Genomic DNA, 15,401 nt, shown 5'->3' with positions numbered 1-15,401 from the left:
GTTAATTTGGCTTTTTTCTAAAATTCTTTATGTAGGACAGAGCCCTAGAAAACTTAGGAGGTTCTTCAAACAAAATAAATTCATTCTTTAGAAGCTGAACTGAAACTTTCATTTAATGAACTAATAGTCACAACTCCGGTGCCAAGTCATTAATATGTCAATGTCATCTTTAAATAGATACACTTAGACAAAAGTTCAAATGAAGCATGATATTAATGTTTCTTAACAGATGAACAGTTAGTCCACATTTTATTCCATTTGCAGTCAGTAAATTGCTTCCTACCTAAATACTAGGCTGGACAAGTGAGCACTACACTAAACTGACAAGGTAATGAATGACAGTTAGTAGGAGTTAGAGAGTCAATGTTTTATATTTTTCTGGCCTCAGTGCTTTTCTTTCTACTTCTGGGTTAACTTTTAATGTGACAAAGAACAAGAAAACCCCAGTAATTATAAGCTCCCACCATGGGGTTCAGAGTATCAGATATAGGCTAGTATAAAGGTAAAGCCAGCCAGTGTTTCAAATTAAACCTAGAAATAAACAGGAGTCAATATTAAAAAAAAAAACCACACACACACAGTAGGCCCAGGCATGATGTGCATTCACTAAAAGTCTGAAATGGTCCAAACTAAGGCCTCCCTCTCACAGAGCACTGTGCTGACTTGGGTAGGGCTGGTGAAAGGGTTTTTTTCAGAGTGAAGAGACGTTTCCTAGAAAAATTTACTTTAGATCCATCCCTCGGGCTTAGATTGCAATTCCATCTGCTTCCACATAGTTTACATTTGGGTGACCTGAAATGGTGGCCAAAAGGTGAACTCTGATTTAACCGAGGCCTAAGGCATAGAAATGTATTCAGGGCCTAATACAGGCTTCCACATACACTGCCTAAAGGAAGCTGAGCCAGACTCATCCCATCATTACTCACTTCTATGTTACTAGAGATCTAAACCCATTTCTAGGGCAGCTCCATCAGCATCTGTGGCCTTTTTTAACCCTCTGAACCCCACCTCCCATTTCTTTTTCCCTCCTCATCTCACACCAAGATGCAGGTGGAATCACTGTCAGAGTGGGATTAAGTGTATTACACTTCAATTCCGGTATAATTGCAGGTTAGCAGGAGAGCCTGAGTCTCTGCCCAACAAAGCCACCTTCCCCATCTACCTTTGTGACAAATGGGATGAAAAAGAAAGGGGTGATTTATGGGGAAGGTGAGGCCACCACACAATTGCTTCATATTTTCTTCCAAACCTCCTCCTTTAGGGTCCTAAATTAACTTCCCAGTTACTCTTTAGCTAGCTATGTTCCAAGGTCCACTTCTAGGTATTATATAGCTCTGAGTGGGAGGATTTTAACCTTGGATTTTATAAGACATATTTAGGAGACATTTGTTGGCACTCACCAATGAGCCTTCACAATCCAGTTGTGACGCTGACAGTTGAATATTTCTAAACAATATGGTGGTTTGGAAGATCAGTGCTTTTGATTTTACACACGACCACTGACTACTACTTTCAAAATGTAATATGGTTGGGCATAAAAGCACTTTAGAAAGTCAGACACCTCCATGTGTTTTAACAGATTTTCCTTAGCCTGGTAACCTATAAAAATGTTAAGTGAAATATTTTGATAAATTCACCAGAGAAACACAGACAGAAACAGCTAAAATCTGTGACCCAGAGTTCATATGAAGCCAGAAACTAAGGACTTATTCAACGTTAAAAATAATATTTGTCTGTGGGGAAAAAAATAGAAGCAAACTAAAAAGGGCAAATTGTACTTTTACCTTTCAAATACAAATACTTATTGGTAGCCAATCTTGCTGATAATAAAAAAAAACTTTAAAAATTAGCATTTAAATTCCCAGAGCTTCCAGAATGACTTCAAATAATGATGAAGATAATAATTGACATTTATAAAGTGCTTTAAGGTTTGCAAAGTACTTTTCACACTTTGCCTTATTTGACACCCTCAACAATCCAGGGAGCTAAGTGCTATAGGTATTCTTATTTCCATTTTACAGATGAAGAAACTGAGGGTCAAACACTGAGAGTGTCAGAGATGGAATATGAATCCAGGTTTCTCCTGATCCCGGCTTTAGCACCCTTTCTGGCACCAAGCTGCCTCTCCACAATATACTTTTGACCTATGTTCTTCCCTTGACCTCGGGTCTGTATTTGGAGTCAAAAGACCCTGTGTTTAAATCCAAATCTGCTATATAATCCCTTTTAGACCTTGGGCAAACCATTTTAGCTCTTTAGGCTGTGGTTTCTGTATCTGTATCATGTGAGGGTATTGACTTGGTGGCCTCTATGCTCCTACGGCCTTATTTATTATATACCTGCTAAAGCCGGCACCAATCGAAAAGCTGATGACACAATCCATACTGTCTCCATTGGCTACAGAAACACCTTCTCTGAAGTCTCTCTAAAACAGCAAACTAATTATGATGCCTGAAGATTCTGAAAAAAGTTACTTTTGAACATTCCCTCTTTTGTTAGGTAAAGGCATTCTAGAGGCAGAGAAAACAAGAACATTGATATAGGGTGGGTGAGAAGGAGGAAGTATGATGAGAGATTGGTGCCTCAGGCCTCTAGAAATCCGGTAACACAGGGGAGATACCTACAGTGAAACCAAGAGAAGTAACCCCATGACATTCCCTTCCTTTAATTGCACAGGGGCCAACCTGGTAAGAAAGAGAAAAGGCTCCCCACAGTGGTGAAATGGAAGTCATACATGTTAGAAGGATGCTTTGGAAGTAACAAATTATGGGACGCAATGCTCTGACCCATAGAGGGATGGCACCTCAGTGCTGGGAAGGATGTATATAGAGTGTTCCAAAAGTCTGAGTGCAGTTTTAAGCTTTAATGGCTTACACTCAGACTCTGGGGACACTCTGTATAACAGGACTAGCTACAAAGTAAACCTCAGCCTAAAAACGTGCTTGGAGACTGACGTGCTGTTAAATTGTTTGATAAACCCAAAGATGCTTCCGTTGAACAAAGGAACTTTGCAAAGCTGCACTCCTCCAACTGTGAGGTCAACACCTAAGAGCTGTGTATTTGCAAATGGCCCATGGCAATCACTAAGGTGATGATGCTCCGAAGCTGGCTCCATCCTGAATCTGCAGGGTGTGGGAAGATGTCACTAGTAAAGCTGTAATTTACCACTTGTGGAAATAAATGTCGTGAGAGACACCATTACTCTGCTTCATACACCTTGGAGGTTTTATTCTTCTCTCAGAAGGGCAAATGCTGATCATTAACATTTGCTACAGACAGAGGGGACTTAAAAACATCCTTATGTCAGTCTTGACACAGTTCACCTTCTAAAAAGTCTTTGGAAATGTAACCACGCACAGCTAAAAACAGTATCTGTAATCTCCTCCTTTCTTATTCTGTAAGTAGTTGGGAGCCACTGTTTCTCTCTCTGTCTCCCCCTCTCTCTGTCAGCATCTCATGTGGGATCCCAGTATAAACGCAACAGCGGGAGTTACCTACAAACATACAAACTGAAAGAAAAGAAATATTATGTTTGGCTATTCTGGGGTTCCCATGGAAATGGGGGTAAAATGAAAACACCCCTGTCAATGAAGAGTCTCCAAAGCATCCATAAAGAAGATATGGAGCCTGGACCCACCACTACGCAGGGGTACAATGGTGAACCTTGGGCACATTCCTTAGAAAGAACTTTCCCACACTGCCCATACCTTGTATCTGTCCATAGGGTCTTCTTGTTGCAGCTGACTCTCTCGCATGGTTTGATACTCTTTCTCATATTTCTTCAACTTCTTAGTCGGCACCTGAAGAGTGGAGCGAAAGCACATTATAAGAAGAAAATCTAGGGAAGATCTGATGATGTACTCCCTGGTAGACAAGAAACTTAGAGAACCTTTAAGCACTTCCCACAAAAGCAGCACTTCCCACAAAAGCATGTTTGGTACAGAATCTGAAACACTTCTGGTACTAAAAAATTTTCTATATCTTTATAACAATACATTTAATGGTGTTAATAATCATTTTCCTTATAATGATTTCATAATCATTTATGTACTTAATCTACCACTATAATTACAACTTAGGGATCTAGGCAAGGAGTATAAAGAAAAATGAAATTTATTTTCTATATTACAATGTTAAATTTCTTTTTAGGCCAAAACATGCAACATGAAGAATTACTTTAACTGAATATTAGGATTATATTTGGCTTTTCCACCAAACCTATTAACCCATACCCTCAAAAAGAGTATATAGGAGAAAGGATAAAGAGGACTAGATTTGTGCCAGGCACTGTGCTGCTAAGCACTTTTACAAATACCTCATTCTATCCTTACAACAATCCTGAGAAGTAGATGGTATTATTATCCCCATTTTACAGTTGAGGAAACTGAGGCAAACAGAAGTTAAGTAACTTGCCCAGGGTAACACAGCTAGTAAGGGTCTGAGGCTAGATTTGAGCTCAAGTCTTCCTCACTCCAGGCCCAGCCCTTCAACTTCGGCCATATCACATCATTGAGTAAAATGAGGTCTACCAGTCAGTAAACAGTAAACAGTTATTAAGCATCTACTATGTGCCATGCTCTGTGCTAAGCACTTTTACAAATATTATCTCATTTGATCCTCACAACAGACAGTAGGTGCTCTTATTACCTCCCATTTTAAAGATGAGAAACTTGAGGCAAACAGAGGTTACATAACTTGCCTAGGGGTCATACAGCTACACAGGCTGAATTTAAACTCAGGCCTTCTTGACTCCAAGCCCAGTGCTGCATATTGGTACAGAAAAGCCCCTTCTGGATAAGGAACGCCCTTCTACCAATGGAGGCTGGCACCTAGAACACCGGCCCGGGGCCATATGGCTGATCCATGCAGGAGGGAGGACTTAGACCCAGATCTTCCCGGGTATGAGGCCAAGTCTCTGTTTTTCACGTCACTCTGTCTCTCTTATACCAGAAAGCAGATCCAAAAGTTTGCCGAAGAATAAGAAATGCCGGAAATCGAAGCAGTACTGAATCAGGGCTCTTTTGGTTCAGAGTGAACTTTACCTAATCTATGCCCCACTCTGTGTTTTCCTCTTTTCTTTGAAAAACTCTTTAAAGAATCATTCTCCAATCTCCATTGATATTCTTTTCTCTCTTAACTCTTATAGATGTTAGAAAAATCTGTTCTAACATGAAACCCAAAGAGGAAAAAATTTCCACTGCATTTTATTCTATTCCCTATAAAATCTTCCTGTTATTATATCTCTTTCTAGCACAGGCTAACTATTCATGCCCCTATTTTAAGTTCTCAAGTTAAAGACAGAAGGGGGCGGGGTGATAGGGATTATTTGCGAGTGGGTGCTCTGCTGAATTCATGATGTCTTTCTTGTGGATAAAGATTGGTTCATAAACTTCTCATTGTCCTGTGGAGTTCCTGGCACACAATGCTAAAAAGACATAGTAGCTGATCAATACATATTTCCCCAGATGTCTGTTGGGGAATTATTTGTTGCTGTTTTAAAAATGGTGTTTAGTCAAACTATCTTGTTAGTGTCAGAGAAAGGCAAGGAGCCAGAATGAATAGAAAAGTAAGTCTACTGCTTTCTAGAGTTTAGGAGCATTGTCAATTAAATGAGGAGTTTTGGGTTTATTTCTAAACTCCACGGAAACTGAGGACAGAATTTGTTAAATAAAAATGGGGGTGTCATTTGTTGCCCCTCATCTTCCTTCCTCTTCTCAACTTCTGACCTTTCCACCAAGGGATATCCTTTTTGAGTCTTGGGAGACCTGTAATGCCTGCTTCTGACCACAGTGAGGAAATTTTGCAAGCTTATTCAATTAAATGTGACAGCCTGCAACAATTCCATTCCATCCCATTAAATTCCTGTTCAGTGCAAGGAACTGCAGAATTGTGTGAGGGATGAGGATAGAAAGACAGGAAATGACATGACTTAAAACCAATAGTCTAATAGAGGGGATGTTGGGGGGCAGGGTTAAAGGAGGGAAGGGGGAAAAGAGAGAGGAGGGAGAAAGAGAGAGATGGAGGGAGGGAGGGGAGAGAGAGAGAGATGGAGGGAGGGAGAGGGAGACAGGGAGGGAGACAGAGGGAGGGGGACAGAGGGAGGGGGGGGAGGTGAAGAAAGGGAGGGAGAACATGAAAGTATGATGGGTTTATGTAATAGGAGGAAGGAGAGAAAAGGTGCTCAAGAAAAATGGATGAGGGGGTGACTTTCAGCTGGTGAAACAATCAGGAAAAAATTTCTTGGAGGAGATGCAGCCTAAGCTGAGCCTTGAAGAAAGAACAAGATTTCAACAGGCAGAGATGAATAGAGAACACATCCCAAGCTTGGGGGAAAGCTTACAGGAATTCAGACAGAGAATGCAGGAGACTGGGGAACACCTCTAGTATAGAATGAACAAAGAAAGCATGAAGTAGAATAGGATGAAATAAGGCCAGAAAGGTAGCTTAGATACTTTCTGGAGTCATATAAATGCGAAGGAATTTTGATTTTATGCCATTGCAACCGTCACTGGTTATTTTTTAACAAGGCAGTGACGCTGTTAGCAAAACTGTGGCACTGATTAATTCTACCTTAAATCACAGTAGGAAAGTGAAAAGAAGTGAGGAGGGCCAAAACGCTTACCTATAACCATTGTACTTCTTTGGCATATGTAACAACTGTTAACATTTACCTCCAAACTTGGGGGTTACCTGAACTATTTCTTCAACTACCTTTTTGTTCACCTTCTATTTTTCAGCTACACTTTCTTGCCAGTGGTTCACAACATTGTCTTGTCTCAAGTTTTCTAGTTTTTACTATATTTTGCCAATAAATCATTAATCAACCATATTTCTGTCAATATAATTAGAGGAAAAAAGTCATAGAGGGTACAAATGGTTGGCAATTGTGTTTTCAAAGGGGTTGCTAAATTTCATAGCCATTGCTGAAGATTTCTAATTGTTCATGAGACACTAACCTTTGATTGTCTATCTCATGAGGCCATTAACAGCCTAGCTGTGACCACCTGCAGTGAAAATAGAGAAGGAAGCACCACCAGCTAATTGTAGAACCTAGCGGCAAAAAAGAAGGGAACTAGATACAGCACCATAAGCTCTTAACACTAATTTTTGCAACTATTTTTAGAACCAGTAGTTTCAGTTCCCTATAGGGATCCTTCTTGTACATGTATAAAACATACCAAGGCCAATAAAAAGAGATGTTCAAATAAAAGGAAAAACAACTGGACTGAAATACAGTCTCCTGAATATGCCTGGGGCTAAGGGGCAAATGCCTGAAGGGGTGAGCAAGGGTGAGGTCTTTTAGACAAGCTTCCCAAATGACCAGTAAGCTCTCCTCTCTAACTGTATCATCTACCACAGAAAGTTTAGTTCACGTAAAGACTTTTTCTAAAATCAAAAGATCGACCATCATTGCAATTCCTGTGATTTAAGTTCATGTAAAAAGTTGAATAATTTTGCTGTTTATGCTTAAAGCTGAATTTCAAAATGAAAATTTAATGAAACCCACTAAACGCCCTCAAAAGGTAATCCTTTCCCATCTGGCCAAGCATCTAGGCTGTTCAGCTTGGTCTTGCTCAGGGAAACATAGCAGGTTCCCAGAACAATATGTTGCTAGGATACCTTCCAAGCTTATTTATCTTGTGCCTATGGTGTGATGTTGAGTATCCACCTGTGACTGGCACAAAATGAAAGGGAGAAAAAAGATAGGGGAAGGGAGGAAAGGGGTAATGGTGTAGGACTACTGTTATTTATGAAGCAATAAAAGAAAACAGAAAAGACTGTTCCCACTTTAAAAACTTCATTTCAGGGTGAAACTGGTTATTTTAGGCAGTAGAACACTGAGGGGTGGAAATTTTCCTATCACCAAAAGGTAAGAGAATTTAGGTGGGGGTGGGAGAGAAAATCATACCCAGTTGTGAAGAAACAGTAAGAAAACTCTTTAAGTACGCACATCTAATGAAAAGAACAGTACATCTCTACCTAGAACTATTGGGCACGTCATAAAACAACCTATTATCTCAATGTAGAGCATAGATATTCCTCTCTTTAGTAAAAATTACCTAAATGTAATTCTAAACTTAAGGAATTCACTAACCCAATCACCAATTTACTTGAAGGAATAGCAGTCCACAGACATCAGTTATTTGAGGGTCCTATACCAGCACCCACTACTATCTATCTTCCTATTACCAACATGAAGGGGAGTAGACAGCTCACCCTACTGCATTCATTACAGATAACCTCAAGACACTGTGTAATACTCACCATAAAACCAATGCCTTATGATAATAGAGTGCTTTAAGGTTTGTCAAACATTCTGCATACCTGAGCTCATCTGACTTTCCCAATATCCCTCTGAAATAGGGTGGGAACAGTAAGTATTCTCCTTCTCATTTTACAGATGAGAAACCGAAGCTAGGAGAAGTAAGGTAATTTATTTTCCCATGGTCAAACTGTAAGTGTCCCAGGCAGAATTCAAACCTAGGTCTTGCCTAACCACAAGAACAGTACTATTTCCAAAATGTACACTGCTTCTCACAATAATAAGCACTTAGCATTGCATAAAAATAACAAGAAAATAAAATAAATTAGGAACTACCACAGCAAGAGGAACAGTATAAGGGAGGACTACACCAGGTTGGGAATGCTTCGGACAGTTTATTTCCGTGACCTATTGTACAGTCCCCTGTGTCCTGCTGGTGGTAGATCATTAAGTATTTACTAATGGTACAAATACTGCATTGTTCCATCTTGGTAGGTTAAACCAGTCAAACCAGTCTATTGAGATTTTCTAGGTGACAACTCAGAAAGACCTCAGATTGAAATTTGTTTATAACAGGGAACACAGACTTTTGAAAGAGTTTGGAACATAGTAGGCACTTAATAAATGCTTACTGATTGATGAACCAAAGTCTAAATATATGTTGCCTCTACTAGGGATTCTGTAGGAAATTTACACATACAACTTGCCCAAAAGTAAGTTGGAAATAATCCCTTACTCTTCTCTCTTGAACAACATGTAGTTGGTAAACATCATACTGCTTAAGGTGGCAGGTGAAGAAGCAGACAAGAGGGTTTAACAATTCAGTTCTGTTCAATTTATCAAAAATTTGTTCAGCACCTATTAGATGCCCAGTGCTGTTATAAATGTTGATACAAGACAAATCCTTCTCTTCAAGAAGCTGATATTCTTCTGAGGAAAAACTAACACATATATAGACAAAGTAAATACATATGTGTGAGGGTCAGTGCCAATACTCACCCTCACACTTCTGTGGATCTTGTAAGGACAGCAAGGGAGATGAGCCTTGACTCTCAGTGGTACAAGGAAGGAAGGCAAGCAGTCCAGTCAGAGGCATGAAGGTGGGACACAGAATGTAACATACCTTCTTTATAAGCTAATTTATCTGGAATGGAGACTGTATGATGGCCACTACTGGGAAATAAGTCTGGAAGGATAGGCTGGAGCTAGATTGTAGATGTCTTATTTTGAAAGTCAATGAACATGGTAAAATTTCCTATCACTCACTCAAACACGCACTCAAGTATTTATTAAGCCCTGTATGCCAAGAACTGTGCCAAACCCTCCCTTCTTCCTAAAATTGCTATTTTTGTCAAGGGCACTATCATTCTCCCAGTTACCCAGGCTCACGACCTAAGTGTCATGCTTGACTTTTCACACTTTCTCTCTCTTCAGAGCCAAAGTGTTGCCAAGGCCTGTCAATTTTACCTTTGCAACATTTCTTGCATATACATCCTTCTCTCCTCCGACACTGCCATGCCACTTTGGTGCCACCTTATCACCTCACACCTGGACTGTTTCAATAGTATTCTGGTGATCTCCTTGCCTCATATCTCTCCCCACTCCAGTCCATCCTCCAGTCTGTTTTCAAAGGGATCTTCCTCTAGTGAAAGTCTGACCACATCACCCCACCTGCCCCCTACTCACTAAATGCCAGGTGACATGCCAGGTGATCCTGTCACCTCCAGGATCAAAAAGAAAATGCTGTTTGCCATTCAAAGCCCTTCATAATCTGGCCTATTCCTACCTGACTAGTTGGTTTGTTTTGTTTTTTTTTTTAACTTTACTGCTTTTTCCATGTATTCTTCCATCCAGTAACACTGATCTCTTTATTGGTCTTCGCACACCACACTCCTGACTGTGTGCGTTCATGAACAGCCCAATGCTCTCCTGCATCATTTCTACCTCCCGGCTTCCTCCAAGTCTTATCTACAATTTTCCCATCCATAAGAAGCTTTTCCTAGTCCCCTTTAATGGGTCCCCTCCCTCTGCTGATTTCTCCAGCTGATCCTCTATATAGCTTTTTCATACACAATTTTTTGCATGTTGTCTCTCCTTTAGTCTGTGAACTCCTGGAGAGCAGGGAGGTTTTGCCTTTCTTTATATTGCCAGTGCTTAGTACAGTGCCCAGCACAGAGTAAGTGCCTAGTAAAGGCTTACTTGCTCCTGCTGACTTGTCACAGGAATACTGTATTCTGTTAGAGGACACATTCTTATATCATATTCCCAGTCACTGCTGCTCTGCAGGCTTCCCTCTGCACAACCGTCTGCCCTTTCCACCAGTAAGATGAGGTTTCGTTTTGAAGAATGGTCCCCTCTCTGCCGGCTTCTTGAGTGTTGTTTAGTATAGCACCACTTCACTATCAATAATCTTTGTTCACATTCTTTCATTCCGGCTTTATGTCCCCACTTTTTTTTTTTATCTTAAAGCATTTCCAAAACAATTGGTTTGTAACTGAACTTCATATACTAGACAACAATTAGTCTAGAGAACCTATTAAAATCTCAATCATTAATGGTAGCAGAACACTACTTAGAAGACTTAAAAATCTGAAGGAGGGAAAACTAATATATAGTTTATGTATCAAATTTATCTATGTATTATTTTCCTGCCTTCAAATTTATGTGTGCACGGGTATCTGTGTGCTCTGTGAAGTCTTCCTGACTCTAGGCTCAATGCTCTATCCACTGCACCACCTAGCTGCCCTGATAAATATGTTAGAGACCGCTATATGAGGTGGGAAGGAAGCATTATCAGCTGAAGGTTGGTATCTGAGGTGGCCTTTAAAGGATGGGGTAGGATTTCAGAGACAAAGGAGGAGGATATTTAAGGGATGGGCAACTATGAGAACAAAGGCACAAAACCAGGAAAGCGCTAGGTGTGCTCAGCGCATGTAGTTCAGTATGGATGGAGAGTACAGAGTATATGGAAAATAGTTTTTAAAGATAAGGCTGGATAGGCAGAATGGCACCAGATTGCTGAAGGCCTTGAATACCAGGTAAAAGTGTCTGAATGCTTGTTAGGAGGCAACAGGAAACCACTGAAGATTTTTGGACAGAGGAGAGATAAAAATAGGGTCTCTGAATAATGAGTTCATTTCTCAGTTATTCTTCTCCAGGCTCATTAAAATAAGATTTGAAATCATGGTAGATTTAAGCTGATTTGGCTCTTGGTGCATCTCTTGCATCTGAATATGTTTGTAAGGATTTTATACAGTAATAAAATGCTAATATGCATTAATTTCTTACATTAGCTGAAAATTTGTAGATTTGCAATTCTTCATTTCATTTCTTTAGCTTTTCAAACTACTTAAACCTAATGACTTATAGGCTTGTCACAGATTTTAGGACCCATTCATAAATAATGGTATTGTGTTAGCCACTTTTCAATCTCTATGGCTTACCCCAGAATGTAGCAGGCTCATAAAAGTGTCTGCAGAAGCTTTTTCAGTATTGATTTCTACTTTCTTTAGCATAGTCCGATATAAGTTGTCTGGTCCTGGTGCTTGGTCAACATTAGTACCTTTGTGTAGTTTACAAAACCTGCTTACCTGTTCATCTAATACGATAAATTTTGTCTTGAACTTTCGCTTGGATGGTAGTTTTCATATCTGTTATGATCCTAATCCTACCTCATATGTAAATGAGAGCAGGGCATAAGATACCACCAAAACGTTACCATATATGGATATATCTATCTTTATACACATATAAACATGTATATCTATCTAGATATCTTCTGCTAAAGAAAAACTAGACTTTCACTGGGTTTGTAATTCTAACACACAGGAAAACACAACAAGGTGATGCTTCATTAGGTAAGTAGGATATTGGAGTTAAGATTCCAGACTTGGTTTTACAACTTGGCAATAATTGAATATTCTGCAGGTGTATTACTTTTAATTCACATAGCATATGTTCTGCTTCATATATGTGCCCTTGGGGAGAATGGCTTGAAATTTAAGTATCCCCAAAATTTCTTTTAAATATGTAGACATCAGATCCAAAGAATAAGGACGTGGCAAGTCATGAGGAGATAACAGGGCATATTAGAAAAGGGGGAATGTGTGAAAGGGTTCTGATTTTGGAAAGGGAAACTTCACTATCCGCCTGGAAGGGTTTGACTATCACAAGTGACTGGTGAAAGAATTTCATCTCTATTTCATCTGATGATTTGTTTAGGGTTTTAAATGAATAGACACTAAGATCTAGAAAATATATAAACTGTTGGAGCTGCAGTCCAATAGAACCTCAGACTTTAATATTCCACAGTTACAAGGTTTTCATTTTCAGATATAGGTGGAGTCCCTCCTTCCTACACTATGAGAATATAGGCAGGGCTGCCCTTTTGAATGCTACTGTAATTTAAAATCCTTTAGGGAAGAGATCCTTTCTTTTTTGTCTGGGCAGCATCAGCATCTGGCACAGTATCCTGCATATAGTAGGTATTTAAGAAATCTTTGTAGAATTAAATTGCCTTTGTAGAAATCTTTGTAAAATTAAATTCAAATTGCCCGGGATTCAGTTTCATTAGCTAAACCACTATGGCTGTTATGGAGATACCTGCACTACTGCTTGATGAGGATGCTGTCAATAAACTTTGGCGCTTGAATCATCTATGCTATTTTTAAAAAAATGAACTTTGTATGCAATTTGACTTTTCATCAACAAATATTCAAATGCAGCTTCCTGATTCTTACATAAGATCTGGAAACATAACTAGAACAACCAGTTTAGTTAGCATAGGCAGAGAAAAAAAATTGGTATAATCTGGCTGGTTATACAAAGTTCCTGTTGCAAGCAGGGATCTAACAGGAAATCACAAGGTACAGAGTACATCAGAGCATTCTGCAGGGTGAATCTGGGAACCAAATGACAAAGATGCTGTTTGAACTTGGATTGCGGTTTATGGGTAGGGCTCTACAAAACTTCTATCTCCTAAATGAACAAATATGGAGGGTTTGCTCTCAAATAGCCAGTTATAGTATAAATATGAGTGACAAACAGCTAGACATTTGAGTAATTCCAATTCACTGACTGAGATCTGACTTTAGAGAATCAGTTAGTATCAATTAATGACATGCTATAACTACCACCAGACATAACCCTAAAGAAAAGAAATATTCCCCTGTGATGTATAATCATTGATCTGTAAAGATTACAATTCCCCATCCATTGTGGGTTGGGGATTAATAGCTTGATTGCTGACAAGGGAATTGTAGGAATATTAATAATAATATTAATATGCACACACTAATGTAACATGCCAAAATGTAAAGTGACCAAATAAATCCCTTTCCCCCAAATCCATGCAACTTAAGACAAACAATATGTGAAAGATACTCAGAAGGAATCTATCCTAATGAAATATCCCAAGAATAAAAACATAAATAACAAAAATGGTCTAGTGGTTTAGCCAGTGGATCAGGAAAGTTAAACTCTGCCCATTTAATCATTGATGGACTGTGAGATCTTAGAAAGTCACATAATCTCTCTCTGCTTGTTTCCCCAATTTGTGAAATGGAGACCCTGTACTGAGAATGAGAAATAAGATAGGCAGGTTGGTAAGTGAATTAACCTCCTCAGGCCAGGGGAGTATAATTTGAGAGGTAACAGAATCAAATGGGAAAAGCACTAGATGCAGAGTCTGGAGGGCTTGGATTCAAATCGCAGTTCTGATGTTAGGTTACAATGACCCTAGGGGTGTTACTTTACCTCTATCAGCCCCAGAGCTTTCTGATCTGCAAAAATGGGCAGAGAGGATAATAATACTTGTATGACAGACTTCACAGGCTCTTGGGAAAACCATTTTGAAAATCTTCAAGTGCTATAGATAGGTAAGATATTTTTAGTTTGATTTTATTATTAATAAATCACCGCTTCATTGACTGGATCTGCTCAACTAAGCCCAGTGTGAGAAGAATGAACCGCAGGGCAACTGAGAAAGTGATACTTAAGTGGTTTAAAAAGGACAGATGAAATCTTAAAAGGGCCTGGGTCACATACAAAGAGGAGTTTGTTTATTCCACTGATACTTGCCAGGCAGTAAGCATTTAATATGCACTCACTGGACATGGTGTGATATAAGAGAGAAATGCCTTGGAACAACCACGAGACATACAAATTATTCTTAATATTGGAAAAATCATCTCAGTGCTTGGACTGATTTGGGCCAAGGGAAAGCTAACAAAATTTCTTGCTATTAAAAAAAAATCAGGATTGAAGCACCCTGACCTAAAAACTTCCTCATCTTATCAAGTGCTGGATGGATCAAAGGATCCCAGCTTTAGTGCTATTATTTGAAGGAAAATAGGAAGGAGATTTTTTTTCCCCCATCAAAAGCCCATGTTCCTTGGTGCCAGTCTTTTTTTGTCTTTCTCTCTGGATTTACAAGTGATATCCTCTCCCCCAGGAAACTCATCCTCCTGATTTCAAATCCAGCCTCAGACACTTCCCAGCCTTGTCATCCTGGGCAAGTCACTTAACCCTGTTTGCTTCAGTTTCCTCATCTGTAAAATGAGCTGGAGAAGGAAATGGAAAACCATTCCAGTATCTTTGCCAAAAAACGCTAAAGGGGATCATGGAGAGTCAGACAAAACTGAAAAACAACTGAACAACAAATGTAGGACCCATTCTCACCTACTGTATTCAATAACCTTTAAGTGTGTGTTCAGGTATGGGGATACACAATGCTTATTCTCTTTTAAAAGTTGTAAAGCCACATCTTAATGATTCATTATTAGGTTGCTAAGTGTTTCAAAGCTCTTCTGGAAAAAAAAGGTATAGTATGTCTAAAATAAAATTGAGTTTTTAAGTGATTTTTTGGCTAGAAGTTTATCAGTTAAAGACTAGAGCATAATGTTCGAACCAGAGAGCAATAGAAATGATTAAAAAGTGCTAAAAAATTAAGATCTAGAATAGTATACAATCCACTATATCCTGTTACATGTTAGAATAACATTGGTCAGAATCCAGGTAGCACATTAACTAGATGTATTCTTAAAGTTGGGTCATGGAAACATGATACTTTTTTCCCTTTAGAAAGTTAATTAAGCTTATTTAAGACTCAATTTTAACAGAGTAGCAGGTAAAAAAAAAA

The 15,401-nt window shown here is 39.1% G+C and overlaps 1 protein-coding gene across 4 annotated transcripts in view; it reads right to left on the bottom strand.

Annotated features, from left to right (window-relative positions):
- The window catches only part of RABGAP1L (RAB GTPase activating protein 1 like), a 680,962-nt gene that overhangs the window by 32,972 nt on the left and 632,589 nt on the right, over positions 1-15,401 (bottom strand). For 3 of the 4 annotated variants that reach the window (XM_036756234.1, XM_036756236.1, XM_036756237.1), the window contains one exon: positions 3,708-3,800. In XM_036756234.1, coding sequence (XP_036612129.1) covers positions 3,708-3,800 — 93 coding nt within the window. Of the gene's footprint in view, positions 1-3,202; positions 3,510-3,707; positions 3,801-15,401 lie in introns of those variants that run through there. The other variant, XM_036756235.1, reaches the window with a different exon arrangement.

The sequence above is a fragment of the Trichosurus vulpecula genome, chromosome 4 (genome assembly GCF_011100635.1).
Source record: "Trichosurus vulpecula isolate mTriVul1 chromosome 4, mTriVul1.pri, whole genome shotgun sequence".
NCBI lineage: Eukaryota > Metazoa > Chordata > Mammalia > Diprotodontia > Phalangeridae > Trichosurus > Trichosurus vulpecula.
This window is presented reverse-complemented; position numbering and strand designations above follow the sequence as displayed.